The 25,649-nt window shown below is 39.4% G+C and overlaps 3 protein-coding genes across 6 annotated transcripts in view; 1 reads left to right on the plus strand and 2 right to left on the minus strand.

The window, feature by feature from the left end:
• Positions 1-2,794: 2,794 nt before the first annotated feature.
• Positions 2,795-10,881, minus strand: wdr6 (WD repeat domain 6). Its single transcript, XM_053504892.1, has 7 exons — positions 10,649-10,881; positions 9,022-9,123; positions 5,770-8,503; positions 5,409-5,486; positions 5,146-5,262; positions 4,932-5,026; positions 2,795-3,401 (listed from the first exon to the last, which is right to left on the minus strand). The coding sequence occupies exons 2-7, from the start codon at positions 9,116-9,118 to the stop codon at positions 2,869-2,871; spliced, it is 3,654 nt and encodes a 1,217-aa protein (XP_053360867.1). The 5' UTR covers positions 9,119-9,123; positions 10,649-10,881; the 3' UTR covers positions 2,795-2,868.
• Positions 10,882-11,131: 250 nt separating this feature from the next.
• Positions 11,132-16,871, plus strand: LOC128530777 (fibrinogen silencer-binding protein). Of its 2 annotated transcripts, none has more exons than XM_053504894.1 (5): positions 11,132-11,249; positions 13,315-13,920; positions 14,896-15,001; positions 15,153-15,202; positions 15,443-16,871. In XM_053504894.1, exons 2-5 carry the CDS (start codon positions 13,528-13,530, stop codon positions 15,992-15,994), a joined length of 1,101 nt encoding a protein of 366 aa, XP_053360869.1. In that variant the 5' UTR covers positions 11,132-11,249; positions 13,315-13,527; the 3' UTR covers positions 15,995-16,871. The 2 variants fall into 2 exon arrangements, with proteins under 2 accessions (XP_053360869.1, XP_053360870.1); XM_053504895.1 differs by having other exon boundaries at positions 15,446-16,871.
• Positions 16,848-25,649, minus strand: part of celsr3 (cadherin, EGF LAG seven-pass G-type receptor 3) — a 70,981-nt gene continuing 62,179 nt past the window's right edge. The window contains exons 28-36 of one of the 3 annotated variants that reach the window (XM_053504889.1): positions 24,328-24,407; positions 23,927-24,053; positions 23,590-23,709; positions 22,682-22,779; positions 21,338-21,432; positions 20,983-21,156; positions 20,325-20,519; positions 18,671-19,526; positions 16,848-18,572 (exon numbers count right to left, since the gene is read on the minus strand). In XM_053504889.1, the coding sequence (XP_053360864.1) occupies positions 18,545-18,572; positions 18,671-19,526; positions 20,325-20,519; positions 20,983-21,156; positions 21,338-21,432; positions 22,682-22,779; positions 23,590-23,709; positions 23,927-24,053; positions 24,328-24,407 (1,773 nt within the window). In that variant the 3' untranslated portion in view covers positions 16,848-18,544. The remainder of the gene's footprint in view (positions 18,573-18,670; positions 19,527-20,324; positions 20,520-20,982; positions 21,157-21,337; positions 21,433-22,681; positions 22,780-23,589; positions 23,710-23,926; positions 24,054-24,327; positions 24,408-25,649) is intronic. The other 2 variants (XM_053504890.1, XM_053504891.1) reach the window with 2 other exon arrangements.

Below are 25,649 nucleotides of genomic sequence, written 5' to 3' on the forward strand. Positions count from 1 at the left end.
ATGTCTCTCTATATATAAACTGTCAATATATTAAATGATTTAGTGTTCTGATCTACTGGTAAATTGAAAAGATTTAAAAATATTTCTTGTTGCTCCACTAACTAATACTAACTAATAATTAACAGAAAAATAGATTTTCATATTCAAAAATTATATTTACAATATACAGAATAATATATTGTATTTATATATTACAATATATAAAAAATACATAAAGAACTGCCACTTTTCATATACTGAGAATATATTAAAATATATTCAAATGTATATCTTAATTGCATTTAAATACATTTTTGTCTGTACAGATAGGTTTATATTTCTTATATTTTAAAAACTTGTATATGTTGTTCAACTTTCTTAAAGTTAAGATATTTATTTATTTCTTGTGCCCCTTTTCTATTTTTATATTTCTCGTTATTATTTCTTGTTAAATATATATATATATATATATATATATTTTTTTTTTTTTTTTTTAATTTATTTATTTATTTTTTTGAGGTCACTGGCGGTCGTGTAAGCATTTCACTGCATATCGTACTGTGTATGACTGTGTATGTGACAAATAAAATTTGAATTTGATGAATGTATGTAATTTTATATTCAACAATCTACTTGATAATATATTGAATTTGATTTAATATATCTATTTCTTATATTTTTTTACAATATGCTTATATGTTAATGTTCCAACAAAATCGACTTAATTATAAGCATTAATCAGAGCACACCGACAAAGTAAAAGTGTGTCTTGGCTTGGGCAAAAATTATGGTACCCCTAGAAAAGACTAGAAATAATTTGACCATAGGGACTTGTGTGTCCTGTAATTAGCATCACGGGTGTGTGCCTTCAGACTTGTATTCAGTCAGTATGTCTATTTAAATGGTTAAAAGTAACCAGTGTGCTGTTTGGTGTCATGGTGTGGACCACACTGAACATGGACCACAGAAAGATAAGGAAAGAGTTGTCTCAGGAAATTGGAACAAAATATATATAGACCACAGAACTGTAGCCAACCTCTCTGGACATGGCTGCAAAAGGAAAAATGATGACAAGTTGAAGAGACAGATAATACTAACGGTAACCAAAGAGCCCAAAACAACTTACAAAGAGATCAGAGGTGAACTCCAAGGTCAAGGTACTTCAGTGTCGGATTGCACCATCTGTTGTACTTTGTGGCAAAGTGGTCTTAATGGAAGACTACCGAGGGGACAGACTCCACTGTTCAAAGCAAATCATAAAAAAAGAAGAAGAAGGAAAATAATAAGAAAAAAAACTGGGATTTGCCAAAATTGACAAGCCAAAAAACTTTTGTATGAATGTCTTTTGGACAGACGAGATAACTTTTTGGCAAGTCGTGTCAGCTCTATGTACACAAAGAAAAGAAGACTATACTGTGCATGAAGGCGGCTCGGTTATGTCCTAGGACTCCTTTGCTGTATCTGGCACAGGGTGTCTTTAGTCTGTGCAGGGTACAAATAAATCACAAGACTATCAAGTCATTATGGAGCAAAATGTGCTGCCTGGTGTTGGAAAGCTTGGTCTCCGGCACAGGCCATTGGTCCTCTAACAGATTACAGACCCCAAACACACAGCTGAAAACACAGAAGAATGGCCAAGAACAAAACATTGGACTATTCTGAAAGGGCCTTCTGTGAGCCCTAATCTAAATCCTACATCTGTGGAAAGAGCAGAAACGTGCAACATTGAGAAGGCACCCTTTGAACACTGAGACAGCTGGAGCAGTTTGCTCATGAGAAATGGGTCAAAATACCTGTCGTCAGGTCCAGACATCTCATTAAGAGTTCCAGAAATCACGTGATTGAAGGGATTGTCTGGAAACGTTGTGCAACAAAATATTAATTTACGGTTAGCATCATTTTTGTCCAGGTCAATTTTATTAGTTTGTTTTTTAAAATGCTTCTATTGAACTAAAATTCCAAAGCAATGTCTGATTTTCATTAGTTAATTCACAGTAAATTTCTATTAATTATGACTTTTGTCAATTTTAAGTTATTTCAATAACCATTGTGAGTTTTTCTTTCTTTAACAGAAGGTTACCAACAATTTTGTCCACGTACATATTTGGCATTTTCAACAAAGAATCCAGTACCTCCGCTTCACGTTTGGTCACATGATTTGACAAGGTCATTTTCATATAATGCCACACCTTCTAGTGTTTTAACCCATAATTTACAACCCAGTAGCAAAACAGCTGCATATTTTACACTTTCATAATAGTGTTTATACTTTATTATGGTTTGTATTACTGGCTGATTATCATTTATTTTAATTTACAACGGGTGTTTAAGTTATACCGGGACATTTCTTATAAATTTCTTATAAAGGAGTTCCTGGGAGGCCAGCGTTTCTAAGTGAAGCAGGCGGTCCGCTCATGTCTCTGGCATACTGGTAAAACTTTCAGTCAAGACGGTATCCAAGCGCTATTAAAATGCTGATGTACTGTAAGTGCATTCGTGTAGCAAGGAATTATTATAGAGAAATAAAGGTAAGGTTTACTCTCATTATTGCGTTCCGTTATTCTGCACTTAAACACACCTCCTATTTATTTGTTTTGAATTGCTCACAATACTGTCCTTCTATAAATTTTACATGATCACTTAAATAATCCACACAAACAGTGCACATGTATGCATTTCCATTGGCACATCGACTGTATAGGCACCATTAAAGCTTCCTGTCAAAAAAAAAAAAAACAAACTAATAAAATCCCAGGGCAAATAAAATGTACAAAACAGGTTACGATAAATTAAAATAGATTTAATTTTTAATGGTAAAAATGTACATTAAAATCAATCGGAGCTTGCTTTGGTCAGTCCTCTGAATCAAGTAATAAATATTTTAATGGCTTATACTTTGGCGAAATAGTCTGCAAACATCACTTTCTGACGTTCCTCTTCTTTTCTCGTTTTCTCTGGCTTTTTCCCCATCGTTAACTTAAAGAGTTGCAAGCCCTGCCCACAAACCACCACGCAGTCTTCAGTCTGTAATTCCGTTCCTTTCCTGTGCCACGCCCACAGTCCGGCAGCGTCTGCAGTGTGTGAGAACACTGTCGCTTGGTGCCGAAGTCCATCGCAACACACGCGCCACACACACACACGCTGGTCTGGAGATGTGGACACCAGCGTTGCACAATTAAGAGCACTCAGGGCTGTTAGTGGGGCCGAGTGAGCTAACGCTACTGTCCAGTGAGAGAGCAGCTCTGGAAACATGACCTTATGATTGAATTGCACTCGAATCCTAAATACTGACAGCTGTCCGTCATCACCGCCACTGGCCACAGTTATAACGTCTTTGTCCATTTGCCCCATTTCAGTAGATATTACAAGGGTGTTTACTCCACTCTGATGAACAGGGAGCGAGATGCAGGGAGCAGATGGACCTAAAACACATAAAAAACACTTCCATAAAGGTGCAGGTAACACAATGAGTACGTCAAGAGGCGGATTAAATATTTCTGTTCACTGATAAAATTACTGGCTGAAAACATGTCAAGTCAAAAAATTTACACACAATGTCTATGTACAGTACACACACACACACACACACACACACATATATACACACCAATATCACCATGTACTGCCATGCAACCTTTATATATCTGTATTCCAATGTTTATACTGTATATTCTTCCTTCATTAAGTTTGGCTTTGAAGGTTACCAGAACTGTCGCAACAATGCAACAGTCAGTTTTGTAAGTATTTGGACGCAGTTTTTTTTTAAATCAAGATGTGATTAAAGTGTAAAACGTCATTTAAGAGGTTTAACTATTTTTTATTACCCTTATGAATTACAGCCATTTTACACAATCCCTTTATTTCTACAGATTCAAAAGTAATTGAACTACTGACTGAAAAGCAGTTTGATGGCCAAATTTAATTTGTGAAGAATGTAAATGGTGTGAAGTTCATTCCATTTAAGTTCCAATTAAGTATAGAAAATATAGCCCTATGGTTCTATCAGCAGCCACATCGTCAATAAACACCAGTGTCCCAGTTCCTGTCAGCCATGCATGCCCATGTCATAAACAGCTCCTCCACAATGTTTGATGATGATGCCGCAGTATGAAGTCCTTCTTTTTCTTCAATATATACTTCTCTTCCCATCATTCTTCTCATCAATCCTCCAGAGTGTTTATGACTTGGCTAGATATTGTGAAAGGGTTTTTCCTTTACAAAGAAAATAATTCATTGACTTCATTTATCTTCCAGACGTTTTGTTGCTGAGCTTGCTACACTGAGAGAATGCATATTGAGAGTTCGCATGAACAGCTACCAAACGCAATTTTAATACTTGGAATAAAGTTTACACCTTTTATCTCACTCACTCACTCACTCACTCATCGCCATTTATCCTGAATTCAGGTTCGCAGGGGCCTGGAGCCCCTCCCAAGAGGCTTAGGGCACGAGGCGGGGTACACCCTGGTCAGGGTGCCAATCCATCACAGGGCAGACACATACACACACTCACTCACACATACACTATGGGCAATTTGGGAATGCCAATCCTGTTTCCTGTGTACAGCACTGCATAGCGTCTACGGGAGTCACGTGACAAAGGAACGAACAACTCGGGACTTGACGACTCATTGAGAACCGTTCCGTTCTGTTTCCTGGGAGGAAACTGGAGTACCCAGAGGAAACCTATACATTTTTTTTTACTATATACCTCTTATAATTTTTTTTTTATATAGGTTAACTATATACAGGATAATAGCTTTTAACCTCCTTCCCTGGCTCTATGTGACACTGTATATACTGTATGCAGATGATCTAAGGTCAGTTTTCGACATTTCTTTTTTAAGTGTACATTTATGCAAACATGTGTGTAAATATCTGACCCTGGACCAGCTCTCCTACTTTGTCTAGCTTATACATGAGGACCAAGTTGTCACAGCCTGCTGACTCACCGTGCCAGCTGTCCTTGGATTTACTGTCCAACACTGTAGTCAGATCCCACAGAACTACAGCACCATCTGTAGCCCCACTAAACAACAACACATGCCTGGGGTGGGTGGGAGTGGGAGAGACAAGAGAATGTCGTGAAGAAATAAATAAATAAATAAAAAAAACATTATTAAGGTACTTTTTTTTATTAAGGTACAGTACTTAGTGTTTACTCACTGCTTGCCCTGTGGGTCCTCAAAGCTATGAGAGGCAACACTGAGGACACACCGCTGATGATAAAAAGTCTCCCAGAGCAGCTCAACCTTCCCGTTGTCCTCCACAACAGTGAAAAGTCTGAGAGAGAATGATAATGTCTGGTATTTTTAGTGACACTCTCGACTGCTACAATGAAATCTGGCAGAGACTGGCTATACGTCGCCTCCATTATCTATCCATTTGATAGATTTTAAACAAATGTAGACAAGCGCACACACACACACCTTACTGCTCCATCACTGCAGGCGAGTGTCAGGAGAATTTCCTCTGTGCTTTCATGCATCACAGCCATTGACATGTACCTAAAAGTCAATACAAAAATGCTGTTAACAAAATCGCTGCATGTGAACACCATGAATAAAAAGCCAAAGTGTGTGTGTGTGTGTGTGTGTGTGAGTCTTGCTATCTTCTCGTGATGCTAATATGCCCCCTATTGGTTACTCTAAGGCAACACATCTAACTTGCTAATTTTGACTAGCAAATCAATGCAGAACTCCCAAACATTCAAAGTTTCTAATTAAGTCCCGAGATCTATCTTATTCTGGGACTTAATATAATTATCTTATATTATATATGCATACACACCTTGTTTCAGGGTCCATTTTTACAGTCTTGTGGCGATTTCGTCTTCTCTCCCAATGCTCATCCAATCTGTGCCCAGCAACCTGAGTCACCTGACAGACCGGCCAGCTCACCTGCTCATCCCAGCAAATCAGGAGCCGGTAGCACTGCAGTTGAGCCCTCCCCCCAGCAGAGAAGAGCAGTGCTGAGAACGAGGAAGGTGCACTCGTCCCACTGTCGGTATTTGCTTCTTGTTTTGGTTTTCTTTGGACAGCAGTCAGTGTTCGAACGTTTGAGATGTGGTCAGATAAAACAGTCAGCGCTTTTACAGCACCACGCTCAGGTTCAACTGCAAGCACGGTGACTGTGGTGTCCTCACCACCGGTAACTAGCACCTCCCATTCTTTAGATGATGCTCCACCTCTGCAAACACTACCGAGACGGCAAATGCAACTCAGGCCTCGGCCATGAAGACCTTCCTTCAGAGTGTGCCCTCTCACATGGGTTTCTGTGGATGCCAAGGAATGAGAAGCCATTACAGCTCCATGCTTGATAAAGATCAGTGTACCTTGTCCAAGACTGTGTGAGGATGGGAGTGTTTGAGTGTGAGAAGGGTAAATGTAAGCCCAGGACCTGTGTCCTCCTCCACATGCGGAAGAGAAAACTTTCTCACGTCTTAGTGGATCCCACAAAACAAACTGAATGGAATGGAAGCCAACCATTACAAAATGGGCCTCGGCAACACTTCTGCTCCCACCATCCTCGGATTGGTTTCTCATGGAATTCTTCAATCCTGCTTTGTCATTCAAGCCATCTCTCTCTTTTCTGCCTACTCCTCCATTCTCTGGCAAGCTTTCTGTCATACTCTTTTGTTCCTCCTCACTGTCTTCCTGTTTGCTACCCTCATACACATCAAATAAATCAGAACCTACAAAGAGGACCTTTTCTAGCCACTCCATTCCTTTGCTGGCACGATGGACACGCCGCACCTGCAGAGTGTTCCTGCAAATTGTCAGAACTCGCACACAGCCGTCCCGACCGGTGCTATAAAACAAACCCTGATGCTCACATACACTTGTGACGCCTTGCTTTCCATGGACACCAAACAGTGTGTTGACAGGGGAAATGGGAGCAGCAGTGTCATTCACAGCACTCTCAGGCCATCTGTTCTCATCCCTCCAAACTCCCTGCCCTTCCTCACTCCCTCCATCTCTGTTCTCTCTATCCACTTCACACTCTCCACTTAACTCGCTCTCTCTGTAGAGCAGAAGCGAACCACGGCGGTCTCCACACACCCAGAGTGATTCCTTTCCATGTTGCAGTCTGACTGCGGCAGTGAGCCATCTCTTGGCACAAGGTGGCAACAGGAAAGATGTTAGCTTCTCCGGTCTTAAACTTAGGCCTGTTTCATGCTCCTCCAACTCTACTGCCCATCTATGTACTAGTCCTTCAGCACCAGAAGCCAGCAAACACAAACGATCCCCTTCCACCCACTGCAAAGCGTGAACCTTTCCTTGGCCTGCTTGCAGTAATACACCTGAATTGGGATGGTGTAAAGCAAACACCTGAACCCCTCCATAAAGATTACCTACTGCACACATCCACAAAGAGGCATCCTGGAATTGCACATGTGATACTTCCATCACACAGTAAGACTGAAATTCTTGACTTCCATTCCAGACTGCCCGCCATGATTCATCTTGATACAGAAGCACTTCTCCTCGATCGGTGCAAACAAGCACGGCACCATGGCCTCCAATTGAATGCACAACTTTAGGACAACCTCGTCCACTGAAGCCCAAATCTATCTGCCCATCTCCCTGTTTGCATTGCTTCATCTGTCTGGTTCCCTCTAAACCTCTCCATGCCCGTATCCCCCCATCAGCCCCTCCTGTAGCCACCCATCCACCCTTTTTACTCACGGCTAGTGCTCTGATGCCACCAGATTTATGACCTTTTAAAGTCCGACCCACTCTACCATTCCCTTCCCATTCCCACAGTAGGCAGGCACCGTCCTCCCCAGCACTGAACACACAGCCTGGTGAAAGTCTGACGCAGAACACACGGGCCTGATGCCCGTAGAGAACTCGCAGACACGTGGGTGATTCTACTCCACAACCTCCATCTGCACCGAGTACACCAACATCCCACACACGAACACTACGATCGTCTGAGGCAGAAGCCAACCATCTGGAGCTCTGGAGGTAGCACAGGCTGAAAATCACACCACTATGTCCCAGCAGGCGTCTCTCTACTTGGGACTTGCTGTCTCTTTTGGTCCCTTCAGGTCGCCACAAGACCAGCTGGTTGAAGACAGTCCCCCCAACCAACACTGATGTTTCCCAGCTTGGACCAATCAGAAGTGCAGAGTAGAGAAGGCACACCTCTGCACAGGAGCAGAGAGACATGATGTTTCCAGATTGTGGCTCTAAAAGCAGCACAGAGTTGTGAGCCAGACATATGCCGAGTAGTGATTTAGTCTCTCCTCTTAACCAAGAAACATCCAGCACCCAATCCTGAAGCTCCAACAGAGGGCCAGCCACCTCCAAACTAAGGCCACAAGGCTTTACGTTTATGAGACGCACTGCTTTTCCGCCATAAATGACTAATTCTACCAACTCAGGAACAGTGACATGACTGTCATTATTTTGTAGCTTGGGCCGTATTCCATGGATACGGTAGTTATGCAGAACACTAAGTGAAGCACATTGTGTAGGTGAAGCTTGGAGACAGAAGATGGACAGGATGGGTCCTTCACCTGGCAATAAGGCAGATATACTGTGTTAATAAAAAGAAAGTGTTTCAGAAAGAACTGTATTGTAAGTTGATATTAATGGAGAGTTTGTTTGGTTTGTTCAGATTTTCTATTTTTAATCCTGATGTCTTATATGGTAATGCTGACTTGTAAAACAGCTTGTAAAAGTCTTGTAAAACAGCTACTTTCGGGACTTTGAAATTTCATGTGAATGAAAACGTAAAAATGACTGGCATTTACAGAATACTTCAAGCACAGTGCAGTGATGAGACTCTTAGCTCCACAAAAACATTTAAATGGTGCAAACGTTTGTGAATGATGATCTTGGCTAAGGTGGCTCGGGGCCCACTGCAATAATTCTATTCACGGAGTGGAATGTCTTATCCATAAAATTGATGGATAACTTGTCACAAAATAACAGTAGTTTTCAACTCTCATAACTGTGTTCTAATGTTCTGCGCAATCAAAACCCCCGGGTCTGACTTGAACAGCCCGCATATTACCACCAGTCTGTAACTCACCTGACAACAAGCAGTCATCTCCAAGAAACTCCAAAGCAGTAACAGGGGCCACAAGCGTAGAGCTCTGGAGCACCAGAAAATCTTCTGATGCTGACATACTGTCTGTAACCAACAAAAAGAAAAGAATGGAATAAAATATGACAGGTTATGCAGTTATAAAAATGTTCTTATATTGGGTTAGAAGTACAGCACAATCTTTTGCTTTACAGTGGTGTGCTTTCACCCATCAATAAAAGCTAGCAACGTAATTGACCTTAGTAGATCTGTAATCTGTAAAGATCCCTCCTGCATGGATGTGAACTATGGATTAATTTCCTTAGAGCTTTAATTCTAAAAAAAAAAAAAAAAAAACTATTTCTTGTAGGTACACATTCTTTATTTTCACTCTCTTACCCACATGCTCTGTGCATGCTAGGGTTGCCAGATCACGCAGACATACAATAATCCTGCCTAGGCAGCACTAAACCCTGTCCACTCTGATAAAAAAATGTTTTTGTTAAAAATAGGCCAAATAGTAAATTTAGCACTTGATTATTTAGACACATTCTATGTACAGGGTGGTAAAAAAGTATCTTATTATTATTATTTTTTTAATTAAAATGTATTTTGCCTGTTGTTTTCATTTAAAACAAGTTTAAAACATTGGAAAAGGTGTTTTATATATTCTGTTAATTATCGTTTTAATATCTTTATATGTGAACTATAAAAAGATTTCAAAAAAATTACATAATACATATTTTTACTCTAAAATAAACAATATACAAATATACATGTATATGAAAATGATTATATAAACACTATATATATTATATAACTTCTTTTTAAAAATATATGTACATATTTAGTCAATATTTTAGTTCAGAGAGATCAGATCAAAGTAAATGTGATAACAATTCCTTTTATAAGGAGATTTTTTTATTGATGCTTACTAAGGCTGTCATGTGACTACAGTTTGTTATAGTAGGAATTGACTATTTGATCATAATTTTATATTAATTCTGTTTGGCTTGTCATTGAACAGGTAATTCCGTCACAAACTAACTATAGATCAGAGGTATCAAGCAAGTGTAAGTTACAAAATGGGACTCCCAGGGAAGCATGTCAAGTCCAACTCTGTTTTCTATTATGATAATTATATTTTTGGGAATATTTCAGCAGAATATTTCAGAAAAACGCTTTAACAGATTTAACTTTTTATTTAAAAAAAAAAAAAAACTAAAATCATGTACTTTATAAGAAAGAAAATAAAGGACTTTGATTTTTAGGAGTACTGATGAGAGACTGACATGGAGAGGGCATGTACAGTAAGAGTGTCTTGCGAGTTAAGAATTGGGAGATTCTGGTACAGTAGGTATCTTTATTGTCATTTGTTCTTTCATCTGTGAGCTCAAACCAAAGATGTAACTATGTTGCAATATAATATTTGATGTGGGAAATAACACCCTGGTACAACTCTTGTGTGATGGTAAAATAATCAGATAATCAATCAGTGGAGTAAAAACACCACATCCTCTGTAAACACTCATGCTTTTGGTTAGGAGGATTCATAAGGCACATTGTTTACATCTGAAACAAACAAACAAACACGGCACATTTACTAACAGGAAGGTTACAGAAATGCTCTTACATGATACTCGTTTCTTCAGAGACGTTGATGCTCAGGTTTTGGGATAATTTCTAAAACAAAAGCCCACAGATAGACAGACAGATACACCCGGTGGTGATCTCCTGCGTGTTTCAGTGTAAGCATGTGTGTGTTCTTCTTCCGCTTTCTCTCCTTTCACACTAACCAACCCCAGGCTAGAGCACTGCTCCCCCCCTAACCCGCCCCTGTACTGTACAGTACAATAAGCAATAACTCAAACTTAATGTGCAGTAATCCGCTAAAACAAAAACATCAGCATATCCGCAAACCTTACGTATTTTGCGTAGATAATGCATGTATACACTTATCACATATGTAAACACTTTCCTCTGTTTCTTGCTTGGGAGTCTGAATAAAAGCGCCGCACAGAACACGCGACCCTTACATACTCACTTCCGGGAAAATTCGCGCACTTATGATTTGTCGATCCGAGGACTTACGCCGACGCGCGCGCATCTTCCGTTGGTTGTTTACGTAAGTAGCGTACAGCGTGACGCTGTTTTGTTTAATTTTCTGCTCAAATATAAGGGGCGGCAGACAAAGTATTTATTTGTTATGGAAATAAAATAAACCAGCCAAACAGGTGAGTTTAACACATTAACTCACAGAGCATTTAGGATAATGACGAGGCGTGCGGGTATATTTGTACGCGTTTAAAAAAAATAGACCGTAGTTAGCCTTAATACTAGTCTCGAACCGCTGATTTAATACGCTGCAATGGTTTAGCTAGGTGGCTAATGGCTAAAAGGCTAACCCGCTAACTGTCCGAGCAAACGCTGCGGAAGGCGCAGGCATAATAAACCTAAAGGATTTTTAACTATGATATATAATATAATTTGCATTTGTGCGCGCGCATAAATATGGGAGAGATAGTAAAAGCAAGTGTGCTTCTGCTCCAGACACAGGAGGATTAAGTCTAGATTCAGACTGGAGGATTTTAAACATAATCCGTAATAAAATCACAGTGAATTGAGTCCGCAGGTCAGAACATGGCGCTTTGATTACAACTTCTTTATGCGCGATGGGTTTCATAAAAACACTGCGTCTGTTTTGTGCTGGAACTAAACCCCGAGGGCCTGAACATTTAATCCTGTGTCATAATTCCTTCCGCAGATTATTAACAACATATTCCAGGAATCGCAATCTTTTTACTGCATGCAAAATATGTAGCTATATTCATGTGTCTTTATTATTCACATATCATTGTTCTTATAATAATGCCAAACTCTTAGGCATTTTTCTTTTTACTTTTCTCGCGTTACAGATTTTATCATTTCATTATGAAGTCAGTACACAAAAAAAATCTTACGCTTTCCCAATATTAGTATTCCAGCTAAATAAGTAAATATCATAATCTAACAGGATAATATCTGTAGGCCAGAAAATAAAGCAGCACATTATGCAAAAGATCACTTTTCAGACAAACAAGGGGGGAAAAAAAGCTGGGTTTTGCATCTGTCAATAAAAGAAAGCAGGTGCGACAAAGTCCTCTGGTTCAGCAGGATGTACATTAAAACTAAGCAGGTACTTACATTATAAAAATGTACAAAAGGTCTTGTAGGATTTTCCCAGGCTGCTGTGGTCAAGACATACGAAAAAGTAAACAAATATTATTTATATAATATATTACCGCTCAAAAGATTGGGATCACTTTGATGACTCCATGGTCGTTCCTGATGTTTCTTTCTTTCTACATTATAAAGCAATGCTGAAGCCGTTTAAAATATGCAATAATCTCCTTTGAACAGTTAATGTTGGGCTGTATCTGCTACTCATGTTCTGTAAAGCCTTCATAATGGCTTTAATCCGTAGTGCTCTCAATTGGTGATTTTGAGGCTGGTAACTCTAAATGAACTTCTCAGCGATCTTAGAAATATGAGTATGTGTACAGTACCAAAACAAAGTTAAAAGAATTTTTAATGAAAACACCTATTCATGTATGTTGTTCTTTGTTGACTAACATTTAGGTTTAAACATAAAAGTGTTTAGTTATTTATTTAGCAAAAATAAAAACATTACTTTTTAAAACATTACAGGATGCAAAAAAAATATGAAAGATATAAAGGGATATTTCCTTATATAAAGAAAAATGCTCCCTACGGTCATGCATGCATGCTTTTTTTTATTATCCTGAGATTATAAAAGGCTTGCTTCATTCAATCTTTCTCTCACTTACTCAACCAAATTCCAGTCGTTTAAACAATATCCTTAGTTGTTTTCTTTGCTTTATGCAGGTCATAAATTTAAGCCTTCTGAAACAGAGTAACATGTTTTCCATGACCAAGGGATGTCTTCTGACATGGTTGTTCAAGTATTATAATAATGTAAAAGTTATACTACATTTAGATGCCTTTAAATAAAGACAGTGCATCATGCAGGTTATATTTTACTCTCTACACTCTATAAATACATAATAAATAGTATAAAATTTTGTTAAACATTTTTTGGTATTGATGTTTGGAATGAGTTATTATAACTGTTCGCGTTGTGTTTTTTTGTGAACAAAGCGATATTAAAGCTAATTAAAAGTAGTCAAAATTGTTTACATTTGTGAAAATTCATCCTACACTTGAGTTGGGTAGATGTTTCACCCTGACTATATAAACCATGTGCTGAGCCATATTTCTATACATTTTCTTTATGTTTAGAGTTCACAGATGTCTGCGCCTGCTGCAAGTTCATCACTGGATTATTGCAGATCAAAAAGCCTCAAGCAAGAACTTCAGGACTGACCACAATGCTGTAATGTATACTGTAAAAACTGTGACATTATGTAACAACATGGCAGAAGCACTGTTACACATGGGCAATAAATAACACAAAGTGGTTCAAGCACACACTGTATGTTTAACACTCCGTGAATGAGGGAGACTGACCAGCAGCCTTACTTGTCCACGTTCCTGACTTTTAACTCTGCACACAAACCCACATGTAAACAAATGAAAATGCTCACCACCATGACATATCGAATGCCCAACTTCACCCTGGAGCAGAAACTCTACCTGCTCCAGAAGATCCACAGCGTGGTGGACGCTGTGCAGGACTTCCGCAAGGACACCAACACCACTGTGTACCGCAACGCTGTGTGGGCCGAGCTAGCGCAGGCCTTCAACGAGGCCTTTCCCAATCGACCGCCCAGCAGCGTTGGCTCCCTCAAGACTCTGTGGAAGCGACTGAAGGTGGAGTGTCGCGTGGCGTTGCAGAGACGTCAGGAACAGCAGGCAGCTGGCATGCCTCTCACTGCCCTCACTCAGGTTACTGAGCCAATCCTGCACAGCTCTCCCAAGCAAGTGACAGCTAGTATCATACTGTATTATAGACAGTTAGTGTTATGTAGCATTAATAACATTATTGATATCTCTGCACAGAACTGTAATTGTAAACTTGCACAGAATGTGTTCTGCAACAGTACAGACTTAAATATTTTTTTTTAAAATCATCTCCAGTTCTTCACCTTGAGTAGTTTTTTTTATGTTGCTCACTCCCTCCCTGACCTCAAGATTTAATAAATGTCGAAGTTAATAAAAGTTAATGTAGGTTTCATAGGTCTCAGAGTTCACCCATGCTCTAGCTAAAATACTCCGCACTATACCCCACTATAATACAATTTTTCACAGAAATTGCAAAACACAGAGCTAAGCGAAAAGTTATATAAACTTATGAGGTCACATTAGGGTGGCAATCTAATTGGCTTGTTTATGATGCAAAAAAATGGAATATATACAGAAAGCATTATTTTTTTTGTACGCACACTGGAGATCTAATAACAAACAAAAAATATTGTGTATAATAGGTCTACTTTAATATCACAGACAAATTATAAACAAGGCATTTTATTTCCAGAACATTGGGGTAAAGTATTTATAATGGGACAAAATGCACAGACGTGGAGTTTGTATCACCTGTTTGTGAGAAAAAAACTTTTGTTCATATTCCCACTTGAATGTTGCTCTTTTGCTTAAATATTTTTATTACAGCCCTATAAATACAACTTCTGTTAAAAACAATAAGGAAAAAAAAAAGAATTGCTTACCATTTATGACTAAAAAAACACATTTTCTTCTTCAAAGAAAAATGTTGTGTGTTACTTGTAATTCACATGGCACACTTATATAGGTTAGGACTTAACACAAATGAAAGCTATGTAAAACACTTCAAGTAGTTAGTGTGGATTCATGCGAGCTGCAGTACTGAGATTTGTTTTTAGCATTGATGTTCAATTTCTTCAGGTACAGAGAGAGGTAATGGCTCTGGTGCCAAACCTGATCTCCAACATTGAGGACATAGATGGAGATGCCAGCTGTGCCTTGGTTACAAACAGCTCACCTACAGCAGGTATAAATACACACTCACGTATGCTTTTGTACTGCTAGTAACAGCAGTATGTCTTACTGGTATTATGTTCTCCCTGTTGAAAGGAAATTTGAATTTATTTTGTGTTTTTTGTTGTTGTTGTTTTTTTTGTCTCTTTCTCCCCACCTCTCAGTGACTGGGGGTTCCAATGGAAATGAGCAAGAGGATCCTGACCAAAACAATGTAATGTGTTGTAAACTTCTCTTATTCATTTATATAAAACATTTTCAATTTTTCTCAAAAAAAAAAAAAAAAAAATCGCAGTTAGTGATCTGTTTAGTGAACAATTTAGTTTCTCAGTACAAAAAGGAAAAGCAGAAATCCTGGCTGCTCAAAATTGATTTATAAAGTAAGAGTTGTGGGAATTAAATAGAAGTTGGTTAGTATTACACTTAAACTCAGAAGGTTCTTTTTTATTTACAGGAGGTTGACAGTAAAGAGCTTGTAGCCATCGACCTCGGCTTAGTCTCACCTGCTGAACCCCCACAGAATTCTGGGACGCCTCCTGGCTCTGCATCCTCTCCCCCTTCGCATATCTTCTTCTCTCATTCCAGCACTTCAAGGGGAACCCATCAGCGCTCTTCAGTCTTCTACCCCAGCCAATCAAGAGCTGGCTCAGGTTCAGGGTCTAGATCTGCGAGTACAGACCCCCCACGCAGAGTATTAGCAGTACCTCAGGTCGCTCCCATAGCACCAGCGGAGAAAGCCTTTTTGATTCGGGACTCTCAGGAGCTAGATTCTGGGTGGGAGACTCGCAGACAGGAAGCACTGGAGCTCGAGCACCAGCAGACCATGAGCCTGCTTCTGCTTCAGCAGTGTGTGTGGGAAGAGAAAAGGAGAGCCGCACGGCAGAAGGAGAAGGCAGCACGGGCCAAGAAGCGCTACTACCAGGCCAAACTGCACAAACTGGGGGTTGAGGTTCGGCTTTCCAGCAGCGATAGCGATGATGAAGGGGAAGAGCACCCCCGAACATGAGCACTGACTTTTCTAAAGTGTCTTTTGTAGTCATTTATGTGTATTTGTGTTTTTTATCAATGTATTTAGTTTTTTTTTTAATCTTAATATGAAAACAGATTTTATTTTTAGCAATCTTGTATTATAGTCCCAGAATATGTCTGATTGTCTCTTTTTTTTTTAGTATGTGTGTCAGTTTTGTGAATCCGTGCTACTCAACCTGTTCCAAATTGAAAGCGTCTTCATTTCGATCAGTAGATCTTCCACTAAAAGTAGCTGTGGGTGCAACCAATCCATGGTGGAACTTAAATGTAATGGTATTATCTCTCAGGTTTTCTTTGTTGTTTCAGTGTTTTAATATGTTGTGGTTAGTTGATGTAAGACCTTTAAGGGCTGATACCTGATGAGAGGCTGAAGTTGTGTTTGATTTTGTATTGTGGTATTACCTAAAAAAAAAGTGTTGCACAAAGTGTGAACTGTTAGATGTAACGGACGATTTTGCCTTTACAGTTTTAACTGAGAAGGCAAGATACGGAGAGGAATGTGTTTTAGTGTTTTAATGTCGTAACTCTGGGTGTATATCAGTATAATTGTTCATTCTCAGGGTGTGTTTGTCTGGCCAGTGGGCTCCTGGCAACAGGAAGTTGTCAACCACTACCAAGCTCATCAACCAATACCATTTTTGAAAAACTTTCAGGTAAAAAAGGTAAAAAAAAAAAAAAACAAGACCAGAACACTGCTAGCAATAATTTTTTTTTAATGACCAACATATCTCTTGTACGGTTTCTGTGGTAACCAACAAGCCGCGGCAGCTGTTTCCCCACTGGAACCTTCCACCATTTAAACGGGATAGCAGATCTCCCATAATAAACACATTATCAGGTGATAACCCTTCCAATTCTGTCCTGTTTTTTTCCACTTTCTCTTACTCAGAATGCAATGATGCATCGGCAAGAGTTCATATCAAACAATACATGTATCAAAATGTCACACATTGTACGTCTTAACAAGTAAATTCCTCTCTCGCTTGATCAGCTTTCCAAAAAATCTCTCTATCTCACTCACTCACACAGTAATAATAATAAAAAAAATCAGGGACTAATATGACTTTTAAATTAATCATAATAAATAAATAAATAAATAATAATAAATAAACATGTCTGTACAAGATAAAAAAGGTACACCATAATAAATAAAATATAAAAAATGCCATAAGTAAAAAAAGAAATAATAATAATAATAATTGGAGCACTTTTTGATAGGTTTGAGGTATAAAAGGAATGATCTTGGTTCCCTTATTTGGCAGAACTATTTGACAAATATACTATAGGATAACTGAGGAGATGATACTGAAGCATGTTTTCTTTTTAGTGACATATAATTTAAGACTCACTCCTCTCTTGCCACAGGGTGCGTTTAGTTCTGTGGGATTCTCTTCTGTTTGACTGACATTGACAAATGGCTGTGTAAAGATTCCCTATGCTCCGCTTTGTGGAGGCAGCTTCATCCGATTTAGACCTGATTCACCAGTTTCAGCAAAACTGAAAGGTACACATTCTGACAGCATCTGTACAAGCACACATAAATATCAGTAATTCTCATGAAAAAACAAAAATGTCGTTAATTCAGTTTCCAGAAAGCAACCCGCTTGGGAAAATGCGACATGGCGAGCTGAGTACAATGTGGTATGCCTGCTTACAAGTAAGTTTTAAAGGGTGAAGTAAAATCTTTAAATACATTCTAACTAATACAGTATATGTTTGGTCTGAACTGATGTACCGAAATTTATTTAGTACTGTATTACTGTTCTGAACTGAAATTCATCCAGTCGTCCTGGATGCTCAAAAGGCCATGCATCATTTGTGAACTGGTTATTGTTTCGTTATTGTTTCGAATTTTTACCTTCATCTCCCAGTCAAAGCAGGTGCCTTAAAACGTCTTCTTAATTCACAATCATATCGGTCGAATCACACCTCTTGGTTTAAAATACTATTACAATCTCTACTGCTGGAGTTTCACACTAAATCACGAATCAGGATTGTTAGCATTGACTCCGTCCAAGAACTGATCCAAGTCTCTGATCCCAGTATATTTAGGTAACAAAGACATATGTATGAGAAAATGGTCTATGGGAATGGTTCGTGATGGGTATGGGAATGGTTTAAGATCCCTCTTTACTGTATCCCATATTCATTCACTCAGTGACCCCATACGCCAGACACAATCTGTAAAAACATCAGGTCTTTCATCTTGAATGAAAAAAAAATTACAAAACTGTATAAAAAAGTTATATACATGTTCTAGTTTCCTTCTCTGACCGGCCATCTCAGTTTTTGTCCTTCACTGATGGTGGGTATCACCTCCTTGTCTTCTTCTCGCTCACCCTGTAACTCCCTTTGGCCTGGGGAGGCTGTTATAAAATAGGACTGTAAACCATCAGATTGAAGATTCAACCTCACTGTCTTTCAATCAGTCATGCCTTCCAGTATCCCAGAATGCACCTGAACTTTTCCTTCTGCTGTTCCTCCTTACCCATGACTAGAAATCCATCATGGGAATGATAGGATGTCATCAAGACTGTCCATCACTTCTGTGGGCTCTACATGAGGGAGACAAAATATAGTTCAATGTCAAACAAAAAGACAAGAACAATGAGACAAATTAAGACCGATTTACCAAAGGGGAAAGAGGACTTACTCTGAGTCTGGTGACACTTCAGAGATACTTTGCGAGGTTGCGGAGTGAGGTGGCGGAGATGGGGAAGGGCCAGCAGCGGCAGAGGGGGGGTTAGGAGGCGGGGTCAGTCCCGTGGAACTGAATGAGGCTAGAATAGAAGAAAGAATGTCCAGGTGTTCGCTAGAAGGTTGCCGACTGGGTGGAGCGCCAGGGGCCGTTGCAGATGCAGGGTACCTACATAGAGGGGCGGTGTCTAATCTGCCATGCCGTAAGTTCAGGGCGTCTTGAGTTTCCTCTGTAATTGGTGGAGGGGGAGAGGATGTAGAGTGAGACTCTGGGTGCGAGAGCTGACGTGGGGGCAGAGTTCGAAGCCACTCGCGGCATGGTTGTGGCACCGCTCCTACACCACCGTTCGAATCTAGCTGCTCACGGGAACAGCTGAGATGCTCCCTGGATGCCTGCTGCCTCATTAATGTGCTCAGTGGCACTCTCATTCCTCCTAAAGACCCTCCGTCCAATCCTGCTGCTCCCCCTAGACCAACTATTCCTGCCCCAAGATCCTCTCTCGAGGCATGGATGCTGTGGACGGGCCCTAGATGCTCTCTGGAACCAAGCTCACGACGCCGTGGCAGGAGGTCAAGGTTGTCACGAGACCGCTGGCGCCGTGCAAGCGAGTCTAAGTGCTCACGGGAAGAGTAGCGTGAGGCCGGCTGGGACAGAGAACCCGTGCCCGAGCACATGCGGCCGTAAGAGGCGGCTGGAACACCCCGGTGGCCCAGCGTGGATGTGCGGTACCATGAGAGCTCGCTGGGCACGCGACCCACGGAAGACAAACCCTGCAGCGCTGGAGGACAACCAAGACGGTTCTTTAAGATACCTGGAGAAACAGGAGACAGATAAAGAATGTCAGAAGGGGTATTTGATTATCCAGTTGAACAAACCAATGAAAAGATGTAACAATGTAGCCTCCAGATTATCTGCTAATTGGGAAGATGTTTTTGCCAACGTTTTGTCCTCTCTCCTGCAAACGTTATCCGAATGTACACTATATGCTGATTGACCATCACACCGATATGCACCTGTTGAACATCCAAATATAAAACCATGTATAGTCCTGTTGTCCCCTATCTGATGGTTATGTGTCCAAAAACATTTGACTATATTTTTTAGGTATATGTGTGCTCCACACGAACCTTCTAACAGTCACCTAGATTGTTTCCTATGTTCTCCATCCTAATCTCACAACTGTGACATGATGGTGTTGGTCAACTTTTTCCAGTTCAAACAGATCATCGGGTTCTTCAAGAGCCACAGCATTTCTCCAATGCTTAATCATTATAGTATGTTTTTGTCTAATATTTCTAAACAAGAAACTATGGGAAAGAAAAAAAGAAGACTTTTGCATCTTCCAAAGTCATACATTACCAAATATGCCCTGTACCTGCCCTGTACTATCGCTACTTAGCCAGTGTTGCTAATAATGCATTTTCCATTTTAATTTAAAGCCTAAGTTATGATTAAAGGATGTTCAACCTTGGTTCAACTTAAACGGTTAAACGGTCATGTTTATTTGCTCAAACACATAAACTGGGTTACAGTGGCTCTTGGCTACCTCTTGGCTTTTGGAACACTGTTCAGGGAAAGCCTTGTTTATAACTGTGCATGTGAGTTTCACCTTTGCGGTGTCTGTGCATGTGTGTTGGTCCGTTCTCGTCCCCGCTGGTGAGTGCAGCGTCTGCCTGATTGTTATTGGCTGCATCTTTGCTGTAATCGGCCCCGAGACGGCGCTCCGAACCCCATTTTTGCAAGGAGTGAACCTCACAGCCCTCCAACGCAGGCCAATAGGAGAGCAGGTCATTTCCATCCAGATCTGACACGGAAACAACACACCATGCTATTGGCCGGCAGACAATGCGTAGGATGAAATATTTGCCACGGCTGCACTAAGGTCTTCCCCAGGGGTGTTCAGGGCCAGTGTCTAGTACAGTTACAGGTGATTCACACTTGCTCAAACACAGCCGATTCAATTAATCTGTTAACTGTGAGATTGAGTGGATGTGTTTAAGTGTTGGTGAATTATTAACTGTGCTGGATGCTGGATTGAACAGCCCTGGTCTGCTCTGTTTACTTTAGCATTTTCTTTTCATTAACAAGTCAATGTTAACTAAAGGGCAACATTGTTTAGACAAGATGTTTAACTTCTCTTGATCTTCTGTTTGTCAAAGCAAAGTGATAGAACAAGATGTTTTCTAAGGCCAATATGTTCTGCTTGACTCAGCAGGGATGGTGGAATTGACTTATACAGAACTAATGGTGATACATACTAATATTACCTTTGGTGCCATTGTGGGTGGGGTCAGTGAGCAATCTCTCACTGTGATTGGTGCGTTTAAAGCGCCGTTGGATCCGTCCACGTAGACGCACGTTGTCCTCACTTTCGGAAGATGGGATCGACAAACTCCTTTCCTCCTCCAGAGAGAGATCAGAGTCTGAGTCTGAGTCCTCACCTGAAGCAAGGAAAAAAGAATGAGACTAGTCGTGGATGGAAGTAAAAGATAGAAGATGAAGAATATTTTGTAAACATTCACAAAAGAACAAAAGAATCCGAAAGAAAGATCAAAGAACAAAAACTAATATGTGAGGTTTGAAGTAGTTTGGAGTGCGGTGGAGGTTATTATGTGAGTTTACCTCCGTCACGATGGAACATGGCCACATCAAGGTCAGTGGCTCCTTTATGAGCCAGCATGTGCTCAGCAGTCTGGCGTGCTAGAAGATTTTCCCTACTCAATAATGAAACAACAGATGAACAAAACAGCAAAAAAAAAAAGGACAAAAAAATAACAAAGTTAGTAAACCAAGCATAAATTGTCTTATCCTTAGATAACGAATCTCAGCTGTTTCAAATTAGAAGTTATTTATGTATTTCAGAAAAGATTTTAGATATTAATTTATTAACTATTTATTTAATACTTATTTTTACAGCATGAAAAAATTAGGCCTTTTTATTAATTATTATTATTATTATTATTATTATTATTATTTAATAATCTTAGCAAATGTACTGGATTTCAGTAAATCTGAAAAATCTAAAAAAAAAATCATGATTTTTTATTAATCATGGTTTTCATTAATCCCAGCGTGATGCGATGATCCTGAAATCCTGTGCGCTGAGAAAAACTGAGTTATTAAATTATTAGGAGTTGTGTTTCCATATTTACAAATCATACTGTACATCTCAACCCATCAGGCAAGTTAAAGCTCCAGCATGCAACCAAGTGCGAACTAGTTAGCTAGTTAAATTCATTAATACAGACAAAGTGAAAGAAACAAGTATCTTTCAGAAATTCCTGTGGCAGAGCAACCGTACAATCAGAGTTTTTGTAACTGGTGAACCTTTAGGTTTTTTTCATGAGTTAAGTAACATATTATATTAGCAGTTACTAGAGTTATGTTGCAGCTTTACCCTGGACTTTATATTTCATTGGCATGATTTGGAATTTCACACACCCATACTGTATGTTAATGACTCACCTCCATCTTAATTAACCTCCCAGTAAAAACTAATACATATTCTGCAAATAGCCAAAGTAGACCTTGGCCCATGTTATGTTCATCAAACAACTTAATGCACTTAAGTTAATACTTAAGTGCATTAAGTATTAACACTAATACGTGATACAACAAATCTTCGTCTCACTCATAGGCACATGGGTTAGTGATTTGTCCACCAGAGTTGTGCAGTTTCACTTCCCTAAGCACATCCTGCTCATTTGGGAACTCTGTCCTCATTTCTGAAGTCTGTTCAGAATCATAACGGGAAAACAACAATAAAGCAAGAACCAAACACTCCTTTTGGTTTGGAGTTGCAGGATTTGATCATGCATTTATTTAAAAATTTAATAATGCATGAAATATATGAACAAAATGGTTTCTTCAATCACTGAGAAACTAAACCTTTTAAAAAGCTGTCTCTTTCAGACCATGCTGTCTCTGTTCATTGGGACTGAAGTTTATGTTAGTTTGTATTTTTACCGAGCGCTGCTGACTGATGATATGGTGGAGGTTCCCAGCGTGATGCGATGCAATCCACTCTGTTCCAGCAAGGAGGCACTGTTGTATGGGTTCTGGCCCTACATGCACACATATGTGCGCGCACACACACACACACACACACACCACAAAAAGGAAAAAAAATCGCTTTATGAACATATACTATCAGGATGACTTTTTACTTTACTGGAAACCATTCAACCAAAAATTTGCACAAAGCAAGTACATTTGTCGAACGAGTGATACTGTTAATTTATAGCCTTACTGGGTAATCTACAGTAAACAGATTTAAATGTTAGTTAACAGAAACATTCTAATCATATGTGAAAGTTCTTTATGAGAAGATAAGATTTATGGAAGGAGTCTCCAGTGTTAGTGTTAGTCACTGACTGGGAGTTTCCCCCAACAGGAGAGTCTTTAGTACAGTGTATGGGTTGTACATTCTGGTTTCTTGTACTGTTTACTTGGTTAAAAAATATACAGTACTTTTTTGCTTTATTAACTTTAAAAGAGAGAAAAAAAGAAAGGCTGGTGAGAGAGTGACTGCTGAGAGTGTCGCTGTTAGAAAATAATTGCTAATAAAAACTAACCAGTTTCTAATTTTTAATTAATACAGTTTCTTCTTTAATTCATTATAAATGCATACTGACATACTGTATACGTATACTTATATGAAGGAAAAAAACCTTGTGATGTGATGTTTTAAAAAAAGAATGAACTTGATATTGGCATTACACAGAGTGTTGTTGATTATTTTCCTATTACAGCGCATCAGCTTCCCAGGATTTTGACTGATATTGCATATATATTTTTGACATACTGTAAAGCATTATATGCGTAAGTATATATGTAAGTGTATGGGATGTGCTTGTGTATGTGTGTATGCTTACAGTAATCTGAGGAGGTCTAGGAGGGTCTTCAGTGGGACTCTTCTTGCCGGAGCAAGCGGCTTTCCAGGCTTCCTGCACTTCTGAGTTCAGCAAAGTGAAGACCAGCAGCACAGCCAAACCCTGATCCACAATACCATAACCTGGTCAATATTCTCTCTCTCTCTCTCTCTCTCAGATATATTTCATAAATTGTTTAATCCACAGATTCACCCACCCACACCCACACAATAAAAGATTAATAATATAAAGAAATTATAACACCACCCTTCCAATAAGCATTAATGCACACACACACACATACACACACACACACACACACACACACACACACACATACCTGTATACAGCAGAGGATGATGAAGAGGTAGTGGAAGGCCAAGATGCTGTTATTGACTGCCATTAGTCCAAAGAACCACACGCATGCACTCAAGAGCAGCAGGAGGAAGGCACTGCGGATTGTGGCACTGGGGCGTGAAGAAAAATGGAAATGATCCACATTAATTCATTACTAAAAGTTTCTGATGGCGCTCATTTGGCAGCGGAGGAGAATCTTAGCTAAAGGGGACGAGCTGTCTGGCTGAATAATGGTAGCTCTGACCCTTATGTAACCTGAAAAACTGGAGCAAAAACAAGACATCCAGTCATGCAGAATAAAGCTTCTCCTGAGTCTCTCTCTTTATTTCTCTGCTTGTGTGTGTATGAGTGTGTTTGTGTGACTTTGGATATTTGAAAACTCACATTACAGGCAGCTTTTTTGTCTCCTTTTGAGACGGATTGCATGTCATGCGTAGAACCATCATAAACATCCCAGCATTCATCTGTAAATGAAAGAAACAATAAAAAGGAGGAAGAAAGAAATTAGTGATTTAATAATGTATTAATTCAGGAAGAGTAACATGTTCTGCCAGTTGTATGTTGTATAATAGGGGACAGTTTACTGGATGGATGGATGGATGGATGGATGGGTGGATGGATGAATGGATGGATGGATGGATGGATGGATGGATGATTGGATGGATGGACAATTGGTTGGGAGAGTGGATGCATGATTGGATCGATAAATAGATTAGATGGAAGGATGAATAATCAAATGAGAGTAAATAGATGAATAGGTGGATGAATGGATAATTGGATATCTGGATGGGAGGGTGGATGGATGGATGGGTGATTGTATGGGAGGATAGGTGATGAATAGATGGATGGACAGGTGATTAGATGAAAGGGTAGAAGAATGATTTATAGAGGGATGGCTGATTAAATGGGAGGATGGATGGATGGATGGACGGAAGAGTGGATAATGGATGTGTGGATGGATGACTGATTGAATGGGAGGATGGATGGATGGATGAATGGATGGAAAAAAGGTTGGATGTATGATTTGTATGGATTAATGAATGATTGGATGAAGGGATGTTTTTACAGATACAGTAGATAGATATGTTTTATATACGACACTGACATGATATACTGTATAGAACAATTATATAAATATCCTTTATACTAGACAGCACTAGACTGGCGCCACACAGTGTAACATATGACCACTGTCCAATTACAGTAAAGTCAAGCATCATTATTTCCACCTCATTATTTCTAGTTTAAATGTATCTCAGTTAAATTAAATTCATTTGCAATACATTTGTATAGTGCTCTCAGCAGTCACATAGTCATTACAGAAATCTGGGTCAACACCACTACTGAGCAAGACAATGACGGCAAAGGCAAGACAAAGATTTTAATTACCTCTGGTTTACTTATCTCTGGGACAATTTGATTGAATAATACTAATAAATAAAAATCTGTGTTTAAAAAAAAGCTTTCTAATTCCTTTCAGTAAAGCTATCCCTTTATGTGTGGAGAAAACCATGTGTTAATCGACAGCAGGAAAAAAATCAATTCACAGGTCATACAGTACTCTACAACGTCTACGCATACACCCATACACACTACAGAAATATCGGTGTGTTTCTTATTAACTGCATGGGTTTATTCATGACTACTGTACATTGAAGAGCTTGATGACCCTGACATAAATAAAATGCCATACTGATTAGTTTGCC

This window comes from Clarias gariepinus, chromosome 9 (genome assembly GCF_024256425.1).
Source record: "Clarias gariepinus isolate MV-2021 ecotype Netherlands chromosome 9, CGAR_prim_01v2, whole genome shotgun sequence".
Classification (NCBI taxonomy): domain Eukaryota; kingdom Metazoa; phylum Chordata; class Actinopteri; order Siluriformes; family Clariidae; genus Clarias; species Clarias gariepinus.

What these genes read in the sequence shown, in the direction of transcription:
- wdr6 (XM_053504892.1), bottom strand. Translation starts at nt 9,118, where the DNA reads ATGTCAGCATCAGAAGATTTTCTGGTGCTCCAGAGCTCTACGCTTGTG. An exon ending in AAAATGGACCCTGAAACAAG is followed by an intron (nt 5,487 to 5,769) that starts GTGTGTATGCAT and finishes ATTGACTTTTAG; the next exon opens with GTACATGTCAATGGCTGTGA. An exon ending in GAGGACCCACAGGGCAAGCA is followed by an intron (nt 5,027 to 5,145) that starts GTGAGTAAACAC and finishes CACCCACCCCAG; the next exon opens with GCATGTGTTGTTGTTTAGTG.
- LOC128530777 (XM_053504894.1), top strand. Translation starts at nt 13,528, where the DNA reads ATGAGGGAGACTGACCAGCAGCCTTACTTGTCCACGTTCCTGACTTTT. An exon ending in AAACAGCTCACCTACAGCAG is followed by an intron (nt 15,002 to 15,152) that starts GTATAAATACAC and finishes CCCACCTCTCAG; the next exon opens with TGACTGGGGGTTCCAATGGA. An exon ending in AGGATCCTGACCAAAACAAT is followed by an intron (nt 15,203 to 15,442) that starts GTAATGTGTTGT and finishes TTTTATTTACAG; the next exon opens with GAGGTTGACAGTAAAGAGCT.